This window comes from Hylaeus anthracinus, unplaced genomic scaffold (assembly GCF_026225885.1).
Source record: "Hylaeus anthracinus isolate JK02 unplaced genomic scaffold, UHH_iyHylAnth1.0_haploid 3, whole genome shotgun sequence".
Lineage (NCBI taxonomy): Eukaryota > Metazoa > Arthropoda > Insecta > Hymenoptera > Colletidae > Hylaeus > Hylaeus anthracinus.
Window position 1 is genome coordinate 15583837 of NW_026535284.1, and position 20868 is coordinate 15604704.

A 20868-nucleotide genomic window follows, 5' to 3' on the forward strand; every position below is an offset into this window, starting at 1 on the left:
CATTATTTCAATATATTGTTTAAACATTTATTTGCATTTACATATACAGGGTGTCCCGTAATTGGTGGTAGAAGCGAGTAAGAGGTGATTCTACGCTAATTATAAATATATAAAAATATAAGCATTTTTCAAGACAAATTCAAAAATTTTGTAAATATTGTGTATTGTTGCTGCTAGATGGCACCACTAACTATTTGTAGGTAAGCTGTAATGATAACAGATGTCTTATAGTTGGTCTACCGTGGGGGCAACTCCAAGGATTTTCCATTTGCGCCATTTGTATAATTAATTTTTGCATTTCGTTATTGTTGAGAACCGTACCAATCATAACAGCACTGCGACAAGCTCTGGATGCTAACATTTGACTCACTCGACTTGGACGGAATATATGTTTTTCTTTATTTTCTACCCCACCTTCCCTGATAAGAAAAATTAATTCTTCTATGTCTTCTTGTCCAAATTGCCAGTATCCGCTAACTGGTATACCCGTCAAGTTAACACGATGACCAGAATCAGCTGAAACGTAAAGTTTTCAGAGTTACAGTATCTTTATTTGCATCTCAATAATAATTTACCCATTCAAAGAAACTTGGTTTAAGACCAAAGTTTACCTTCAGAATTGATTTCGAAAGAAAAACCATTATCTTCGAATGTTTTCTGATGTTCAATTAATATCGTTTCATTTAATGAAGAAAGATTCAAACATTTAGGAATTATTAATTTCTGAGTTTTTAACTGCGTCTCGTTATTAAGTTTTTCAAAACGATACTTTTCATCTGTAGCATGTTGGTCGATGATGAACAGATCCTCTTTTAAACGAGCTATTATAAAACCACGATTAAACTGACCTATGATCTCCATCTGTAACGAATTTATTTTCTTCCTTAATGCTACAATTATTTTCAATTATTACAAAGAATCATAAATGCAATTTAAAACATGCATTACCTTAAGAAACGATTCCTTTGTTAATTCCCGTTTTAGTTCCTTTTCTGCGTTAGAATTTTGATTTGATTCCATCTGTGCTTTATATTTAATTCTCGTGTCTGTAGATGTACGCTTCGACATATTTTGTCTTTCTTGAAATTTCTGTTTAATCGTTGAAATACTAATTTGCATTTCTGCGCTGTCTAATATTTTTATCTGATTTATCGTATCACCTTCTATTCCATTGTCATCGTATTGTATACACTTTTTATTTACATGTTCTGTTTGTGGCAAAGCATGTAAATTCTGTAATCTTTTCGCTGGAGGGTCTAATTTCGTAGGGGAAGTTTTCCTTTTCAGTCCAAAGTTTAATTCGGATATAGGCTTAATCGTTAAACTTCCTTGCAATTGATTCCATTTTGTTACTAAACTAAATTTTAGAGTAGCTAATATTAAGCGTTCTTGTACACAAAAGATGGTTCTTTTATCAGGAGTCACATTAATATCAGCCGACTGTTTGTTCAATTTTAAATTTAAAAAAACAAACGGGTACTGTTTGTTATTGTACTTATGATAAGTATGATTTATTAATTTATTAATTTTTACGAGATCACATGGTCGACTATTTACATAGAAAAATTGTCTGTCTGGAGCAGAACGTCCAACATCGTGATCACAGCTACTTATATAGCAATTCCATTCAAAATCCACAACTATATCATTTGGCAAGTTATATTCTTGCTTTGTTGCTTCATCAGGAGGTAGCAATTCGAGTTCAAAGAGTCCATCGGTAGACTTTTTACCAAATATTTTATTAATATTACTCAAAACATTACTGGAACTCGCAGTACTGACTACAAGATTGGAAGATTTACCAGATATTGTATTTGAACATGTTATCTTTGTATCAACAGAAACTAAACAATAACTATACAGTATATGAATAGCGCGAGAGTACTCTTTCTTCACATTCTTTTCAAATTCTTTTGCTCTCACTGGAAGACATTTGAAAAGGTCCTTAACATGTACAGTTGTCCCTATTTCTCTTGCGTATGCTTCTTTCATTCGTAGAATACCATCGTGATCAAATTCCAACTTGAAACCATGTTCACTGGTGCAATGTCTTGTGATAATGCTTACTTCTGCTAAAGAACAAAGCGAACTAAGTGCTTCTCCGCGAAATCCAAAGGTCTTAACTTCCATTAAATCTGAGAATTCTCTAAGTTTAGATGTATGATGCTTCAGACCTAATTAACAGAAGCAGAATGTGTAGAATTTTATGCTTTTATTCTGTAAAATTTAAATTTTTCTAAGGTGAAGTGTATAGTGGTATAATTACAATGTACCTAATCCTTCAAAATCTTGTTCTAAAACACCACTTCCATTATCACTAACGCTGATGCAAGTTTTACCATAGTCCTTCAACTTAATGTCGATTAACGAGGCACCGCTATCTAAACTGTTTTCTACCAGCTCTTTTATAGCTGTTGCAAGATTCAGAACCACCTAATAAAAATGTTTAATATTAATATTGTTACAAACTGATAATTTTACAAAAATAGTGTAGCAGTGTAATAGTGTTCCAGTTTTCTTACATGGCACAATGACAAGATAAAATATTAAAATATTTATCATCTCACCTGACCAGAACATATCTGATGGATAGTTTGTTTATTTATTGCATTAATTTTCTTAGATTTTTCCGTTGTTGGAATTGGTTCTGTCATTCTTAATATTTCATAGTTACAGAATATATCGATTTTATATTTGTATGTATCTCAATACAAATATATTTTTATCATAAGCATTCCTTTGAAAAAGGTTGGATTTCATTCGATAATTTAAATGAAATTTATAAACAATACTGTCTCACAATTTTAGTACCAGTGGCGCCATCGGTGTGAAAACGCCAAAGTTTTTAGTGGAAATAGTTCCCACTATTGCTGTAAGACGGCGCAACCGATACTTTCCAATCCATTTTTTATTTTTCATAAGTGCATAATTAATACGATTCTTTGCCTTATAACATAACAATATATTAGTTAGTATATGAAATTTATCAGTTTTATGAATAGTTATTTAATTAACTAGTAATTATCAACCCTTTCAGCGCCATCGACGATGAAACGATCACGTTTTTAGATGAATAGTTTCCACTCTTTCTCAAACAATGTGGTTTCATTTTTTTTTATATATTTCGCACAATGGATCACGTACGAAACCGCAATATGTAAAATAGATGATAGTATTACAGAAGAATTTCTGTCTGTATCACCTTCATTTTAGTAATAGAAAATGTGCCAACGAACAATAGATAAAATATAGACACAATAAGAGATGCATATCACAATAAAAGAAAGTAATAAACTGTACAAAAGAAAATTGAAAAAACTAGAAAATGTTAAAAAAAAAATATATAAAATAATATAAAAAAAAAATAATGGCAAAGGACAAACCCCACAGACATAGTCTGTGGGTATTATTCCCCAGTTGTCGCCATCCCTGGTGGGGATCGAACCCACGACCTTTGGATTAGAAGTCCAACGCGCTATCCTCTGCGCCACAGGGACTTGGTGTTATACATTTTCTTATATTGTTATATATACCTACAGAGTAATATCTTTTCCCATAGATGTCGCCAATATACCTAACAATTTGTAAATCAGTAACGTATAAAATAAAGATAAACCAATTATAACTTGTAACCAAAACCACACAAATTTCTGATGCATTTACAAGGAAACATTTGATAACATTCGTCGTAAATATTATTCGAACAATAAATATGTAGTTTTAAGAATCACGATCATAGTTCGATAGTTCGTTTTGTAACTTTTCTTTAGCTACCCGAGTTACTTGAGTTACTTTATTTTCGAATCCTGAATTCGTGGACTCGGTAAATATATCGAAAATATGTCTTATCGTTGAAAATGCAGAAAATACTTGAGAATGTTTAATACTTGAAGCAGAAGTTAAACGTCGATCGAATGAATATTTTCTAATCGTCTCGTTTAAAGATACGAAACATCGAGAACGCGATAAAAATTCACACGGCGTAAAAAGGTGAAAACGTTAAGATAGTTTTTGTATCGAAAAACGTCGATCGTTAGATCATATCTAACAATCGTACAGCCCTGTGTGGCAAGTGGCAACCCATAGTCAACACAACCACCTCGGAAACAGTTGCGTGTGCTGGGGTACGGATACGATGTCTAAAACATTTCGTATTGGCATTTCGCTCTGTTAAGCTTTTACTTGACATAAACAATAATGGATCGAACAATAAACCGTTGAGTTGTATCCGTAGGCTATTGTTAAAACAGACTTGGACAAACCATGGCGAGAGATTTGCTGGAATAAAGAGGTACATAAAAAGCGAAGAAAAAGAAAAGCGTACATATAGACGTATATATAAGTGTAGTTTTGTGTTTTGGCCGTGTACGATAGTATTCGACGATAAGGACAGAGAGGAAAAAGGAAGAGGAGGTGAAACGTTGGATGAAGGAGAAGAAGGGGCTAAAAAAGATGGCCGTCAGGAAACATATGACAAGGAACGGCGGGCAACCGCCACAAAAAGGATTTTTCGCGGATGGTGTTTTGCGACATCGTTGATCCCGATTGTGCTCGTGGTGGTGCGTTGTTTTGTTAAACAGAGGGATCGTGGCTGGAAAAGTCAGTGATCCTGTGAGCAAAGGAGCCATGACTACGCGTAGAGAATGGGCTCGATCGCATCGGTGCTGCAATGGCATTGCTCGGAGTGCGCTCTGATAAATCCAACGGAGAGCACGCGATGCGCCAGATGCGGCCTTACTCGACTCACCAGTGATGAGAAGGCGAACATCAGGCTCAATCTGAGCTACGAATGCGAAGAACAAGTGGAACAAAAGGGTCAAGGGAAAGGGGAAACGGACAGAGACCAGAAGGAGGAGAATAAGAATTCTTTCTCCCTTGGGGTCTCGTCAGCACCTCCGACGAGGTTTCCTTTGCAAAACCCGCCAACGGATGGAACACATTCGACGACTTATCGACACGTCAAGAACAATCTCGTATATCGGTGAGAGCTAATTCTTACTCATCCCTCTCCGCTCCGTACCATTTACGTCCCCCTCCTACTACCACTTACCTCCCCTCTCCTTACTTTTACTTCTACATCTATTTGTATACAAGCTGTCAAAATCGAATTTCTTTGGTAAATTTGATTCTTATTCCACAACTAACTGCCGTATTTCAATACTTTGCAAGTTTTCTTGCTTCACAACTTTATATTTACCATTAATCAGCATGAATGATATAAAGTAGTTGGACTCTAATGTTACTTACAAGTTTCAAACAAAACTTATAATTAATTTTTTATGTACTTCAATATTTGGAGAATGTTACTTGTTACAATGTTTACTTTGCAAATGACAGTTTTCAAACTTCCATTTTATCAGGTGAAATATTTTTTCATTTAATAGAAGAAAGTGTCTTTCTTACTTTCTTGTATATTATTATTCACTTTTTTTGTCGACTTCCAGCTTCGAGGAGAATTTAATTATACCCAATAATCATACAAGGAAATTGCATTATGATTCCTGGAATGGAAGGCCGTACGAGAGGGAGCCGATCAAACGATCTTCTTCTTTACCTTCCCTAGTAACACAATGGACATGCGTTCGTTGCTTGTTAAACAACAGTTGCAGTTCAGCTTTGACTTGTGCAGCTTGCGATGCTAACTCGTCGATATTCGAAACCGACAAGAGGCAATTTGGAGCGCGTAAAAGCAAAAAGCTAAATTTGCGTAAAACGAGCAGGCTGAAAGTGGCATCCGAACTTTTGGCCAACATTTTAAATGGTTCTAACGCGACAAATATTTTTACAAGCGATACAAGGATTATGAGTAAGGGTACATACTATTTAAACATTTATTAGCAACTAATTAATAAATAATTCAACTGTTATTTAAGATTATAATATTTTCGATTTTGCAGATATGGCACAGTTAACGAGTATAAGTCGTAGCGATACAAGACAAGTCGATAGAGAAAATTGGACATTATCACCCATAGAAACTATGGAATCTAGTACATTTTCTTACACAAATACTAACGATACCTCTCAACGTTCACCAAAAAGACATAGTCCTTCAATATACGAGCGAGTCAAGTCTAAAGTTAGTCGCTCCTTATCTAATGGCTCTGTTGTACATAAGTTATCCGATCACGCTATTCAAAGACCAACGAGTCTAGTAGTCACAGAAGCGCGAGAAGACGATGCTCTTTGGAGCTGTGACAATTGCACACTCGACAACGCTCCTGGCCTAGAACAATGCGAGGCGTGCGAAGCTCCTAGGAGTCCAGCTCCTTGCAGCGGTGTAGTCATCAGCGTACCTGCTTGGGAACCTCGCGCTTTGTCTTCTGCAGGTCCACTGTCTTACAGGCGATCGTTTAGCGATGTCGAGTCTGTCGGGAACGTGTCTCAGAAGAAAATCGCGAATCGTAGAAGTTTCAACGAGGACGAGCCACCCGCGGTGCCGCCGCATTCCGTTGGATTTAACGCGAGATCAAAATACTCTTACATTGGAATTACAGACCCTGATATACCGCCACCATTGCCAAAAAAACAGAACAATAAATTAGGTCTCGTTCCCGTAAAAGCGCATAGCGAGGCGACGAGTCCTGTCGGTGATGTATCGAACGTGAGCTCCCTGAAACGTATGTGGACTTGTCAGAAGTGTTCGTACGCGTATAATCCAGTATGGTCGACAGGTTGCGATATTTGTGGATCTTTTCGATCGCCTCCTTCGCTGACGCAACCCAACTTGATTACAATCGCTAAAGATACGACGAGCTGTTCCATGCACACGCATGCACAGTCTCCAATCGTAGTTTCTAGAGATAGCGTAAGGTATATTCCACAGAAAACTGCTACATTGGCCACAGCAGAATCTGATCTAGAAGATCAGATCGATACACCATCTTTGGCATGGACCTGTAAGAAATGCACGTTGTTGAACGCTGCTTCGAGAGCAACGTGCGAAGCCTGCGGTGGTTCGAAACTGAAGAGTATCATGCATTTAGAAGACGCTACGCTAAGGAAAGGAGAGAGCTGGGTGTGCACGTCGTGTACGTTGAGGAATCCGCTGTCAGCACAAACTTGCAATGCCTGCAAGACGTTAGCAGATTTTTTAGATGTACCAAAAGACGCACCGAGAGTTTTTGGATCAAGAAGTCCGAGTCCGAGACTCTGCGCAACTGCTATTAACGCGAAAGTTGTAACTCCGAGACACAGAAATTCTGTGAGAAGGAATGGTTCATCGGTTGGCGAGCGGAAACATTCCAGAGTTAAGGATTCTACTCACGGTCAATGGCAGTGTAAATTGTGCACATATGAAAATAAGAGTACAAATGGAGTTTGTGAAATGTGCCAAATCTCGAAAACCTTATCTCAAGTATCATGTGAGAGGCCTAGAATCATTGAATCTGGCACGAGCACCCTCACAATACAGAGACAGGAGAGCGTGGTTATGGAAAATTTGAGGCAAATCGAAGAAAGAGAAGCATTGGAAAAGTGGGAACGAATTGTACGTTACTGCAAAGAGACAAACGAACCTTTCGTCGACGACTCTTTTCCACCAGCTCCGAAGTCATTGTATTATAATCCAGCGGAAACAAAAGATAACCACGTTGTTCAGTGGAAAAGGCCTCATCAAATCAACGTTGATTCCAGTGTTGATTCCAAACTGCCTTGGGCTGTTTTTAGAACACCCTTACCCTCTGACATCTCTCAAGGTGTATTAGGGAACTGTTGGTTACTTTCAGCTTTAGCTGTTTTAGCTGAAAGCGATGAACTCGTGAAAAGAGTTTTAGTGATGAGGGAAACCTGCCCAGAAGGAGCTTATCAAGTAAGATTGTGCAAGGATGGAAAATGGACCACTGTACTCGTCGACGACTTGCTACCCTGTGATAAAAGAGGCCACCTAGTGTATTCTCAGGTTGATATGTTAACAATATAGAAATAGAATATCTACTTTTAATATAATTTGATATTTATCCAACATACTTAACATTTTTTATTTTTATTGATAAATTCGATGAAATGCGTTATAGGCGAAAAGAAAACAACTTTGGGTGCCATTGATTGAAAAGGCAGTGGCAAAAATTCATGGTTGTTATGAAGCGTTAGTCTCTGGTCGTGCTATAGAAGGTTTGGCAACGCTAACGGGTGCCCCTTGCGAGAGCGTGCCATTGCAACCGTCTGCTTTGCCAAGCGAAGACGAGCTTGATAAGGATTTAATATGGGCACAACTGTTATCTTCTAGACAAGCTATGTTTTTAATGGGTGCTAGTTGTGGCGGTGGCAATATGAAGGTCGATGAAGAAGAATATCAACGTAAAGGTTTGAGACCAAGGTAAAGTTCAGCCAGTTCTGGCTTGTTCCAATTTCAACTAGATATCTTTAGTTTTTCGTGATACATAACTTAGCATTTTTTGTTAGGCATGCATACTCTGTTCTCGATGTGCGAGATGTGCAGGTAAGAATGAGGAAGTATTTATATATTTGTAATTATCGTTGTAACTACGTGTCTTTAGGAGAGATTCCAGCGATCAATTAGCTAATTCTTCCTTTTCTACGTATTTAATCAGATTTTTTGATTGTAATATGTGTTATAGGGAATACGATTGTTGAGGCTGCGTAACCCTTGGGGTCATTACAGTTGGAAGGGTGATTGGTCCGATGATAGTCCTATATGGACTCCCCAGTTGAGAGAAATGCTTATGCCGCACGGTGCATCCGATGGTGTTTTCTGGATTTCCTTCGATGATGTATTGAAATACTTTGATTGCATTGATATTTGTAAAACTAGAGTTGGCTGGAGCGAAGTCAGATTACGTGGAACACTTCCTCCTTTGTCCTCTCTCAGACATCTATCATGCGTGCTTTTGACAGTACTGGAACCCACTGAAACGGAATTTACGTTGTTCCAAGAAGGACAAAGGTGAATCTTATTAATTTCTGTAAAAATTGAATATACTTTACTTAGTTACCGCATATATGCACAATGCAAATGTTTCGTTAAAAATTGGTGAATATAATTATTGATATGTATCATATAATTATTATTGTTGAGCTATTATGTATTAACAATATTTATTCACTTGAAATCACTTTAATAATTTTGTTACGTCAGAGGTGAGCTCATAGTCGAAAGGATTAAACAATATTCGAAAAGGAACAAAAGGAAACAAAATTTGTAAAAAAACGTTTAGTTTAGCACAAAGTCAGATTCTGAATTTATATTATGTTTTTATACGTATTTAGGAATTCTGAGAAATCACAGCGGTCTCAGTTGGACTTGTGCGTAGTTGTTTTTCGTACGCGTTCTCCAGCAGCACCGGAAGTGGGAAGATTGGTAGAGCATAGTAAACGACAAGTTCGTGGATTCGTTGGATGTCACAAAATGCTAGAAAGAGATTTATACATCGTCGTGTGTTTGGCTTTCAATCACTGGCACACAGGAATGGAAGACACTTCTAGTTATCCTGAATACGTTCTCGCCATTCATAGCTCGAAGAGACTTTTAGTCGAACAAATTTCTCCGCCAGCATTCGTATTGGCTGATGCTATTATAAGTTTAACTTTAGCGAAAGGACAACGGCACGAAGTAAGAATCATATAATAGAATAGAAGAACAATTATTCTAATCGTATATTTACATAAATTTCTTTACTTTTGTAGGGAAGAGAAGGAATGACTGCTTATTACTTAACTAAAGGTTGGGCTGGACTCGTTGTCATGGTAGAGAATCGTCATGTAAATAAGTGGATTCATGTAAAATGTGACTGCCATGAAAGCTACAATGTTGTGTCTACGAGAGGACAGCTCAGAACTGCCGATAGCGTTCCCCCGCTTCACAGGTACTTCAAATTGCACTTTCTTCTCTTTTTTGTATAATTTTTAAGGATTACAAATCCATGACGGTTAATGCAATACATTAATTGTAGACAAGTAATCATAGTATTAACGCAATTGGAAGGTAGTGGAGGTTTCTCGATAGCACACCGACTTACGCACAGACTAGCTAACAGTGGAAACTTGCATGATTGGGGCCCACCGGATACTCAGCATTGTCCTCAAATCGACACTCAAGTCGAAGGTTTACACAGTCCTCGTTTAATCACATGAACAAATGAGTTTTACGTGCAATCGATTAAAAAATAGGAGAACGTGTAAAAGTAAGAGAGTCTATCTTATACTCGTGATATCCAGAAGTTTACTAAAACCAAAGCAAGCTAGGAAGATCTGAACGTAAGCAACGAATAACGAATGTTGCTGAAATCGTAACACACACTTTGTGCTTTCTAGCTGTTCGTGTATTGTATGAAAATTTTTAGCGTCGTGACGAGCTGACTATTGAACATAATACAATAATTAACGATTATTCTGAGGTCAGTGGTTATGATTCTGAGATCAGTGGTTAGAGATATTTTTTTTTAAATTAGGTAATAACGATTCGTTACGTCAATGGAAAGGGATACGTACTTTGAACGCTTCTGTGCAAATTGAGAATTTCCACGGGAACCATTGATCTATAAACAAGACTTAAGGGAAATTAAATATTTATGGAAGAACAAATTAAACACACTGCTTGTTATATAAAAAAATTATTTTCTCAACTTAACATATATGTAAGCACCGTAAGAGATAACAAAGCGTAAAGGTTATACAGTAACATGTAAAATGAAATAAGTAACAGCCATTCGTAATGTATGAAAAACATATACGCTCTTTTTGGAATTGCTTAGAATATAGTATAATTATGGATCAAAATGTTTTCGATTTTGCGACTCGTATGTCGACCCTATTTTAGAGTACGTAAGGCAACATTGGGAACCCACGTTTAATGCAAACATTGGCGTAAAAATAATTTCCTTTTTTTAGGTGTCGACTTTGAAATGTTATAACTCGACTCAGAATAAAGCGTAGAATAATAAATGTTTGTTATGAAAATCTAGAACGAAATCTGCGTTATTGTATAACACGATCACCATTATATATAGAAATTGATCAGTACAAAAAATGAAATTATTTTTCCACCAACCTAATAATATGTACACTGTAAAAGAAAATATTATTGGTGGTTTGAACGAGGGTTTCGAGTATTGGCCACGTATTACAAGATGTTTGTTTATGAAAATTTTGGTTGTTTCTATCTTGTAACTGGATAGAGTGCTTGTATTAAAGTGGACGTAGCACACTGCTACAGAACCAAAGATCTCTCTTGAAGGTTTTACGATATATTAACCTGTTCACTGCCATTCCATGCAATAGATTTATTTAATCCAATCGTTGTTATACATTTTTAGCTAACTGTTATCGAAATTGTAATCTCGCAGTTTATATTCGGTTTATTTATAATACATATCTTATCGTTCGCGTGCAAGCATGGCAGTCAATGGGTTGGTCAGTTTTATAAGTCTCTTGTACATTTTGTAATCATGACATCGGAACAGTTATTTACGAATAGAGCTCGATTTCGTTTTTATACGCTTAACAAATTTAATGCAATTTTAATTTTAACAGTTAAACTTTGATATTACATTCCCCTTTTTACATGACAAAGTTATTTTACACGAATGACATATATATATATATATAAATATAAATAATTTTTTTCTATTGTAAAATTATTTAAAAAAGTGTTACTGAAATTATTATATTGGCTTTTTACTTTAATATTAAGAACTTATGTAAAGAATCAGAATGAACTAAGCATCCTTGCCGTTATTATTAAACGCTGTTCCAAATAACACTTTTAAATATACTTATTACATGTATCGAATGCAACGTATATCAGTAAATATGAAATTCCTTTTATATGTACTACACAGAGCGTTAATAAAAATCGGGGAGACCTTTTTCAATGTTAATTTTACGAGTGCTACGAAAATGTTGTATAAACTTGTATCCATGGACACTTTGTTTTTGTGTTTTAGCAAATTTTGTTGTAGTTGGTTGATACTAAGTGGGCTCATGCCTACCTGGTTGTGTTTGGACTAGACTGCCTATTCTAATCCAACCTACTTCAGGCCTATCCAATATGGCCTAACCTGGGTCTAGCTAGCTATATAATCTTTGCAGAATTTTTATGTATTACGTTTTAAGCGAGAAAACCTTTTTTCTCTAAGGCTTGTGTAAATTAAATTTGACTTGATTTTGAATAAAATCGTTTGAGAAAAAAAAAACAGATATATTTAACAATTTATTCGTACTATGTACATATTACAAACGAGATCTCGATACAAATTTATACAAAATTTCTTCTACCTTCATTCATGTATGGTAGCCTAAGAAATATTCCTGATCTTTATTGATACACTGTATAGTATGTAAACATTTGTTTTCTACGGAATTCGATGTTATTAATGTTAAACTGTCTTTCCATGTTCTCGAATAGCAAGAAAATTGGAAAAAAAGCATTCTCTTGATTCTAGTCGAATTTATTTCAATTACTTTGTATACTTTCTGTATAGGGTGGGTAGGAAAACGTGGTACGATCGAATGGAGTATAATTCTACGTGTTGGAATAAAGTTAAATAAAATTAAATGGGTTTCTTTTGTAAGAAATTTAATAATAGTGGTATTCTGGTATCTAACAAAGTCTCTCATCCACCCTATATTCATTGAATGTGGTGATGCGACAATATTCGATGCTGTGATCTGCTATTGATGTTTTTTATGATTAAAATGTTAGGTGAAAAATATCCTCATGAATAAAAAAAGCAGTACACAAATATTATTTTAATAATAATACGAAGTATCTATTCGCTACAAATGCACTTATTTAATTCAAATGTAAGAGGAAAAGAAACAAACGTTATGCACATAAGTATTGTGAGACTTGTTACCATTAGCTCTCTTAATTAGGTCAGTTATGTATATTGAAAATACATTGCTTATACTTACTTATGTTTTCCCAATTACTCGATTTAAAACACTTGATATTCGTACCGACACTGGTTATTTTACGCTCTGTGTATTTTAATTCTGTACATTATTATACTGTGCAGATAACATATTGTTTTCTTGACATTTAAGTTTGACTATCATTTGAAGTGCAAGCTTTGCTTAACTTTTTCTTATGCAAAGTAATTAAAAAATAATATTATTTTTATTCATTGATTCAAAATAAACAGATCTAATTATTTGAATGTGGCCTAGCGATTATGAATTATTACTCTATGTTCAAGCTATTTTAATTACAAATATTTTTAAATCTCTAATATGCATTTTGCGATATTGCAAATTTTAGAAAATCAATTTTTCACAACTAAACGTTTCAAATAAAAGCTTTCATAAGTTGAGAACCAAATATTACAAAAGTACAGAATTTCTTTACTGGTAATGTATTTACTTTTACAATTTTTTTTTATAACATTTACAATTATGTATCTTGGTGAACAAGAAATAATTTAGTAAAAAAATTAAAATGAAATGAATATATCACAAAATTGTTTAAGGGACAATATATGTAATAAATATTGCTGTTTAATTATTACTATACTGTCTATTCAAACACGTAATTATTACTAGATCATTTACAGATTATACAGTGCACTGACTCTGTCAGGGTACAGTTACAGATCGGATCTAACGCCAAATCCAGGTTTTGGTGGCGGAGATGTTAACGACGTCAAACCACCAGCGGGATCTGCTGCGAATCTAGGTGAATTCTGTGGGCCTGGTGGTGGTCTTTCTCCTTTCTTTAACGCGTTTATTATAGTAGTAGCACTTTCAGGAGTCAAGTCTTCCTATAAGAAATACCAACAGTTAGTAAACACACTATAACCAAATAAAAACTTTACAGATCAACAATTATACTTACATAGTAGTCATCATTGACTTGAAACATTGGTGCATTAGCACAAGCACCAAGACATTCCACTTCAGATACTGTGAACAGCTTGTCTTCAGACATTTCTCCAATTTTGCAATTTGTAGCTTTAGTTACAGCATCCACTATAGAATCAGAGTCTCGCAACCAACATGGAGTACACGTACAGATTTGTACGTGGTACTTTCCCATTGGCCTTCTATTGAACATTGTATAAAATGTGGCTACTTCGTACACTCTCATATGCGGCACATTTAATATTTCAGCTACTTTGTGCATAGCAGAGATAGGTAGCCAACCGTGTTGACGTTGAGCTAAATCTAGCAAAGGTATCATTGCACCACGTTTATGCCCTTCTGGATAAATCTTTAGAAGAGCTTCAATACGTTTTTTATTTTCTTCATTGAATTCAAATGGTATTTTTGGGTTATCAACTTCACTGTCCCGATGCTGAAATTGAAAGTAGACATAGAAATTTCATAGACACAGTATGTGTTAGGATACATACGGTAAATAACTGATCAGATGTGCGAATAACCGAAGTCTTCAGGCCTCTAACATTTTTACAGTTCTGTAAAATAAAACTGAAATGTAATCGCTTAAAATACATGAAGTTTTCATACAATTTTATATGCTATTCTAATCATAAGCTGTTTCTTATTTAATGTATATAATACTAAACTATTTGACACATACTGTCATAATTTCTTGATACGTGTTTAATCGAATATACAAGCTGAGAGAAATAACAAAATGAATATGTTATCAGACATTCTCAACAATTCAATCTTAAAAATTATAAATTATACTTGAAATAAATAAATATAGAATAAATAACCGTTATATAAGATTACTCAAGAGGTTAATAATATTATGAGTTATAACATAATATAATTGGTAAATAACTCACGTATAACGCACAAATTGTGCGTAAAGAGCGAAACATGATTAGAAGATTCTCGTATATTAACTAAATAAATCCAATTGTCACTTCGCTTCTCCGATTTCTTATGTTTGGTTTAGTTTGGTTTGGTCTGGTTTGGTACTATTAAAGTCACTAGATGTTCTAAGTAGACGCTGTTGTGTTCCGCGATCAATGGTAGGGATTTATACGGAATTATATTTAGATTTATCACATATTTCGTATCGTCTGCTTTATTATAAATCTTTACGTGATGTATCATTACATTCACAAGTAATTTGTATAGTAATAATAAGCGCTTGCAACTATGTAGCTATCCATTAACATTGTTGCATACACGGGTGTAGACGCCTGCATCTATGCAGCCATCCACGCTAGCGTCTGCAGCTATGCAACCATCTATGCAAGCACCTGCGACTATGCAGCCATCCACGCAATCCGCCCCAACACTGTTGCATGCGTAGACGCCTGCAAAGGGTTTATTCAGTTTATTGATCAATTTTCAGCAAAGTTTGATTGACGGGGACGTGTTCCAAGGAAACATGACGACGGCCTTAAATCTTCCACGGTGAAACGAAAGGAGAAGGAACAACACGCGGTCGGTGAAAGGTCAATGGTTATATAGTAAATGACAACATTTCAGAGCGCATCCTGAATTTCTTACCGTTTAGTTAGGGAATACTGTTTTTAAAGGCGTACTTTATATATTTATACATAAAAACTATATGGTTACTTATAAAATGTCATATAATCTTAGAATCTCGATACAATTGTGTAAAAGAAATAATTTATTACTATTTATTTTTAAATCAATAATTTAATAGATACTAATATACTATTCTATATGTATATACAATTGAATTGAATAATATTAAATAGAACCTACGGTAAAAAGTTACTATGAGCACTGACGCTACAATAAATTATTGCCTATCGTAAAATATAATTGGGAGTTTCCTGCTTTTACTGAACATCTACTAGGGAAAACGTTGAGACAAAAATCGACTATTTTTATTTATTAAAAAAAAAAAAAAAATCAACAACGCACACATAGAAGGCTGAGAACCATAGCGATATATGCAAATAAAAAATACAAAGTTGAGCTACAGAAACGTCTCGCTGGGCTGCGAAATCATAGCGTAGTTTAATTTTATTTAATTCCATTGCTACGATTCTCGATCTTCCATACGACGGTACAATTAAATTAAAATATTCTCAGAATAAGCGTTAACTTAAATAATTGGCAAATGTAACCGAATAGTGCATTTTATATCGAACAAAAAGGAACGTCGATTATCCAAACGAGGACCTCCGATGTCAAGTGTAATATCGTCCCGCTATATTTACTTCTCGCAATTTTATCTACCTGGTTAAATAAATAATAGTTAGTAGAAGGCTTAGATTAAGTACAAACAAAAAGTCAAATCTGATGTTACAGAGAAACGGAATTTTTTTGAATCTTAAAATTGGTCTCGAGTCATTTTTCCCGAATAATACATAGATAGATACTGTTTAAAAGCCTTTGTATAAAAAGAAACTGTAGCTTCTAAAGGTTCTTGAATTTTTCTTTGAATTACTACTAACTTAATTCTTTCATACAAATACTTATTTTATTTGCGTACAGATATTTACGTAATAGTAGCAAATCAACCGATTGAATCTCTTCGACTGTATCCCACCAGACAAGAGATCACTGTATTTAATAAAACTAGGTATAAATTAATGGTCGCGTGACATTATTTGGCGCCCGAGAACGAAAACTCTCCAAACATAATATCACCCTTTTTCGAACAACCTAGTTCATCGTTTCGCGAAGAATTTACTTGGAATATTGGTTCGGATAACCGTCGTTTCATTTCACATCCCTGATTTCCATTATATCGCTAAAATTTGTCCACAAACCTTTCACATCTTACAAGTATTATAAACAATAAAATCTTAAATATTAAAATCTTAAATTTACCACCTATACTTGTTATATTTCCATGATCGTTTATTTTTCTTTTAGTTTAATTTCATCTCTTGGTCGTATCAACATTTCTCTAATCTTTCGTAGCGTCGATAAAATAATATATAATAACAAGCAAAGTAAATGTCGTCGTATACACGGGAATCGTTAACTTCTGTGTACAATTCAGAAGGGCTTCTTCGTTTCTTTCGAAGGACAATTCGAGGATGACGATTAGGTTGATTTCAAAAGAAAGACGGTGTCTCCAGGAAGCAATCTTTATCGACAAATGGGTAATCATACAAGAAATCATAAGAAAATACGTTGAAATCGATACAACAATTTTCGACTCGTTCTGGGTGATATATCGTACAAAAGAAAGAAACTGGAGTGAAACGTTTCAACGATTCTCGTATTAAAATGTCTTATATTCACGTATTTATCTTTATAAGTAGTTTCAAATATAAAAACTCATTCCTATATCAAACTGACAACTTTATTTCGTTCGTTTTCTGTACGATGACATGAAGTCTAAAATCAATCGCAACGTGTTCTTCGTAATTGTTTGTTGGCACACCGCGGGAGATACAACAGGTTTGCGATTTGACTCCTGATTCTAACTTCACCTTTGGATAGTAACAGTAATTTGAAAAGGTGAGCTCAGAATAAGAAGCGCATGAAAAACGTTTTGCGATATTAGTTTCTTCTCGCGAAAGTGGAAAGTTTGCGACGTTAAGTCTGGAAGAATAAGAACGAGGTGAGTTTCATTCGGTGATTTTCGGTTTGAGCGTGACAAATTTCGATTCTTGTTGGAAATGTCGAGGGAGTATTGCCGGAAATACAAGTTACGAATCTTTATAAATCAAACAGCGAATGGTTCTTTTCCATTGTTCGCTTTAATTAAACGGATGTCGTGTTATACACATTGCTAGTCGGGCGTACAATGTTTTTTTAAAGAAAGAACATCGCGACGATATACACTTTTTACATTTGACCTGCACCGTATACAAAAATATTTGCAAATATCGCATTCGTTTTATAAAGTTCGAATATCTTTGTAATGAAAATAAACGTGTAACAAAGAATGATGTTTTTATCAAAACTTTCTACACTTATCAAGAGAGTAAATTTTTAATCTTGCATCGTGTAGGTAACAAAATTGTAATCGTAATAAAAAAGCATGATGATATTTAGGTTTTTTTACATTCGTATACGTATCACCTCCCAGTAAAAATAAACTGCTACATTAATAAAATTGTAATCGTTAGCGATATGTTGTTAAAAGTTTGTCAAAATATTCAAAACAATTAAAATAAAAAGTTCTTCATAGTTTCCGCCGCTTTTACATTTCTATACTATTAAATAAACCGTGACTATAATCTGATAATAGATTAATCGTTTTCCAGTACTTTTACAAATAAAAATAACACACCTTTCGATGAGAAAAAATGATATTCTGTAAATCTCGACATATAATTGTGATATTGTCACTCTCAAAAATAACTAAAACACCTCGTTCTGGAAGTAACGCGATGGAATAGATTTTCGTGATGGAACAAGCCGAAAAGAACACGTGTTCCGTACCCCGTCATATTTTATAATTTATTTTATTCTTAATGTACTTATGACACGATCAAACTGAACAGGTGTTCTTCATCGTATGTCCGCTATAATAGAGAATGACTAGGCCATATGAATATAACTAAGGAATTCGTACTGTATCCTGGCACTATTTCCGAACAAAGTGCAAAGTGAAACCTATCTAACTTATCCAGACCGTCTTCTCCTCGATTACTTTCAGCACAATTGAATAAATATTGTACTTTTATACACCCGGTATCCTTTTGCGCCAAAAGAGGTCTGCTGAATTCAGTTAAAGTTTCCTACTTAAGTTTTGAAAACTTATCCCGAGATTTATTCATATGGCTCAATGTAATCAGTCCTGCAAACTTCATCTATTTTCAACCAATCTGATGTGTATTTTCAGTGATTATTTCTGAATATCTATGACTGTAACCGATGTTGCGAAAAATCAACTTTTAATTCTATTCTGGTTCCTCTCCGTCGCCATCTATAACAAAAATTAGTTGAATATTTAATTTTTTTCACTCCAACTGTTAGTATCAGTGTCAAAGCAAAATGAATAATTAAAAACAGAGATATAAGTACCTTCGCGATCCACTTCATCGTCGACTAACAGATCATCTTCTTCGTTTACTCCATCATCTTCGTCGTTCACAGCCTCTTCTTCTTCTTCGTCTTCATCCACATCGTCTTCGACCACAACTATACTATCATCTCCTTCTTCGCCCTCACCTGCTTCGTCGCCGTCATCCGCACCACCATCATCTTCTTCCTCCTCCTCTTCCGTGTCACAATCTTCGCCGTCTCCTTCGATTCCATTTTCAACATCCATATCTGGCGCCAAGTAATACTGAAGACAAAGTAATCACATTATGTTTCTTTCAATATATGGTTTGTATTAGCAAAAGTGTTACAGTTAACGCAATATAAGCATTTATGCTTACATGTACAAATAAAGGATCTTACCTGCAATGGATTAGGCCACATATCATCTTTAATTAACTCTGCTATTTCATCTGAACTGGGGTCTCCATGGTCCGTAAACCAGTCGAAGAATGATCTGTGTTTTAGCGGCCTTTTGCGTCCTTTCAACGGGGCTTTGGTTTTTGCTCTTTTCGTTAGATCGGCACCTTCTTTCCAACGGATAGGTGTACTTTGAGATGCTGGATCTCCTGCAAAAAAGCAGGAGATACATTAAAACTACGATTATTCTTCTTGATCGTTCTGTGACTTATAAACTAAGTACTGTTCCAAAAATATGTACTGGGAAGTATAATAAAAAAAACAAAATATTTTGATTTAGAAATGTGCTCACCAGAAGAACCTAAATGAAATTCCTTGGTAAGAACGTCGTTCTCGAAATACGGATTTGCATCAAAGTGGAAATTGATTCTATAACCAGATTTAATGTCTTCGAATTCTTCAACCTCTAATTTGTTTAAAAATCGAAGCACATCCTCTTCGTCTTCTTCTAATATTTCTGCTATTTCTTTATTGTTTACAAACTATGTACTGGATAAGAAAATTTACTATTTTCCATTATTTACAAGAAACATTGTAGTATCATAAAATTAGATGCAACTTATTACATTTTATAAATTGGAGCAGTTTTGCTGACTATCGTTCATCGATAAAGATAAATATTTGGAGATTTTAGAGGGGGATCTAATAAAATGCACTTGAAATATGTATTCAAAAAAGCTGTACTACTTGTAAGGTCAACCTAATATTTTAAGCAGCATTGTACTTTACATTAATACATACATTAATGCGTATATAATAAATGAATAAGTAACTCGAAACGCGATAAGAAGAAAGTTAAAGGAGTGACGATTCGTCAGATTGAAATAATAGAGGAAGGAATATTACGAAAAAGAAAAACAATTATGCTGTTCGAGTAACGTGCAATGCAAAATACAATAGTTGGTAAAAGCGGGTAATGTAAAAGAATAATGAAAGGCACGTAATAAGAGAATAATAAATGAAATTACGTTCGCTGTGTCGCTGGTGGAACCGCTCGAAGAAAGGATTGTTATGAAAATAAATGTGTATTATATTCCGCGTGACCGCATGTAGTTATACGTACTTCGTAACGTATACAAGTAGGCAAGATGGCGACTAGCGCCGGTGGACGCCGGTATCGCCAAGAAACGTCAAAGATATATCGGTAATTATTATCGCGCTAAATGATATGTCATCGTGCGAAAGGATACTGCGGTGACCCAAAAATTGGGTATCCTCTTGATAATGTCATTCCGTTTCTGGAAGTAGGGCTTACGCAACTTATTATACTTCTTCTCGACTTCGAGAATTTCATCGCTGGCTTTCTCATTGAGGCCATCGATTTGATTCTGACACCCGTCAATCTCCTCCAGCGTCTTCTGTATTTCAATGTCATAATCTCGCGACTCGACGCCCTCGCCTGAACCCGGATCCTCCAATTCCTTGGCTTTTTTATTCGGCGAAGACATCATTCGACCCGCGCTCTTGTCACCACTCCACTACTCTCTGTTTATTTTCAGTACGCACTCACTCCGCGTTCGTCACGCTCCTATCACTAATTTGCGGCGGGTAAGCGAGCTAAACCACAGAGTACTCTCGCAGAGAGGAAAC

The 20868-nt window shown here is 35.1% G+C and overlaps 4 protein-coding genes and 1 non-coding gene across 7 annotated transcripts; 1 reads left to right on the forward strand and 4 right to left on the reverse strand.

Moving 5' to 3' along the window:
* Positions 1 to 13: 13 nt before the first annotated feature.
* On the reverse strand, positions 14 to 2819 carry LOC128893945 (mismatch repair endonuclease PMS2). Its single transcript, XM_054155269.1, has 5 exons — positions 2568 to 2819; positions 2274 to 2433; positions 949 to 2174; positions 612 to 861; positions 14 to 516 (listed from the first exon to the last, which is right to left on the reverse strand). The coding sequence occupies exons 1-5, from the start codon at positions 2652 to 2654 to the stop codon at positions 191 to 193; spliced, it is 2049 nt and encodes a 682-aa protein (XP_054011244.1). The 5' UTR covers positions 2655 to 2819; the 3' UTR covers positions 14 to 190.
* Positions 2820 to 3030: 211 nt separating this feature from the next.
* On the forward strand, positions 3031 to 11749 carry LOC128893637 (calpain-D-like). Of its 2 annotated transcripts, XM_054154748.1 has the most exons (10): positions 3032 to 4291; positions 4375 to 4981; positions 5445 to 5812; positions 5898 to 7900; positions 8016 to 8317; positions 8404 to 8440; positions 8580 to 8905; positions 9229 to 9571; positions 9646 to 9824; positions 9912 to 11749. In XM_054154748.1, the coding sequence occupies exons 2-10, from the start codon at positions 4644 to 4646 to the stop codon at positions 10090 to 10092; spliced, it is 4077 nt and encodes a 1358-aa protein (XP_054010723.1). In that variant the 5' UTR covers positions 3032 to 4291; positions 4375 to 4643; the 3' UTR covers positions 10093 to 11749. The 2 variants fall into 2 exon arrangements, with proteins under 2 accessions (XP_054010724.1, XP_054010723.1); XM_054154749.1 differs by having other exon boundaries at positions 3031 to 4981; positions 5445 to 5806.
* Trnar-ucu (transfer RNA arginine (anticodon UCU)) lies at positions 3425 to 3497 on the reverse strand. The gene has a single exon. It is a non-coding gene; the product is annotated as a tRNA-Arg (tRNA).
* Positions 11750 to 13470: 1721 nt separating the features above from the next.
* Positions 13471 to 14974, reverse strand: LOC128893648 (NADH dehydrogenase [ubiquinone] flavoprotein 2, mitochondrial). Its single transcript, XM_054154771.1, has 4 exons — positions 14712 to 14974; positions 14310 to 14372; positions 13793 to 14251; positions 13471 to 13718 (listed from the first exon to the last, which is right to left on the reverse strand). The coding sequence occupies exons 1-4, from the start codon at positions 14745 to 14747 to the stop codon at positions 13545 to 13547; spliced, it is 732 nt and encodes a 243-aa protein (XP_054010746.1). The 5' UTR covers positions 14748 to 14974; the 3' UTR covers positions 13471 to 13544.
* Positions 14975 to 17566: 2592 nt separating this feature from the next.
* On the reverse strand, positions 17567 to 20826 carry LOC128893647 (protein SET). 2 transcript variants are annotated; one of them, XM_054154769.1, is made up of 5 exons: positions 20469 to 20826; positions 19571 to 19760; positions 19222 to 19418; positions 18841 to 19105; positions 17567 to 18742 (listed from the first exon to the last, which is right to left on the reverse strand). In XM_054154769.1, the coding sequence occupies exons 1-5, from the start codon at positions 20727 to 20729 to the stop codon at positions 18717 to 18719; spliced, it is 939 nt and encodes a 312-aa protein (XP_054010744.1). In that variant the 5' UTR covers positions 20730 to 20826; the 3' UTR covers positions 17567 to 18716. The 2 variants fall into 2 exon arrangements, with proteins under 2 accessions (XP_054010744.1, XP_054010743.1); XM_054154768.1 differs by having other exon boundaries at positions 19222 to 19427.
* Between the last annotated feature and the right edge of the window lie 42 nt (positions 20827 to 20868).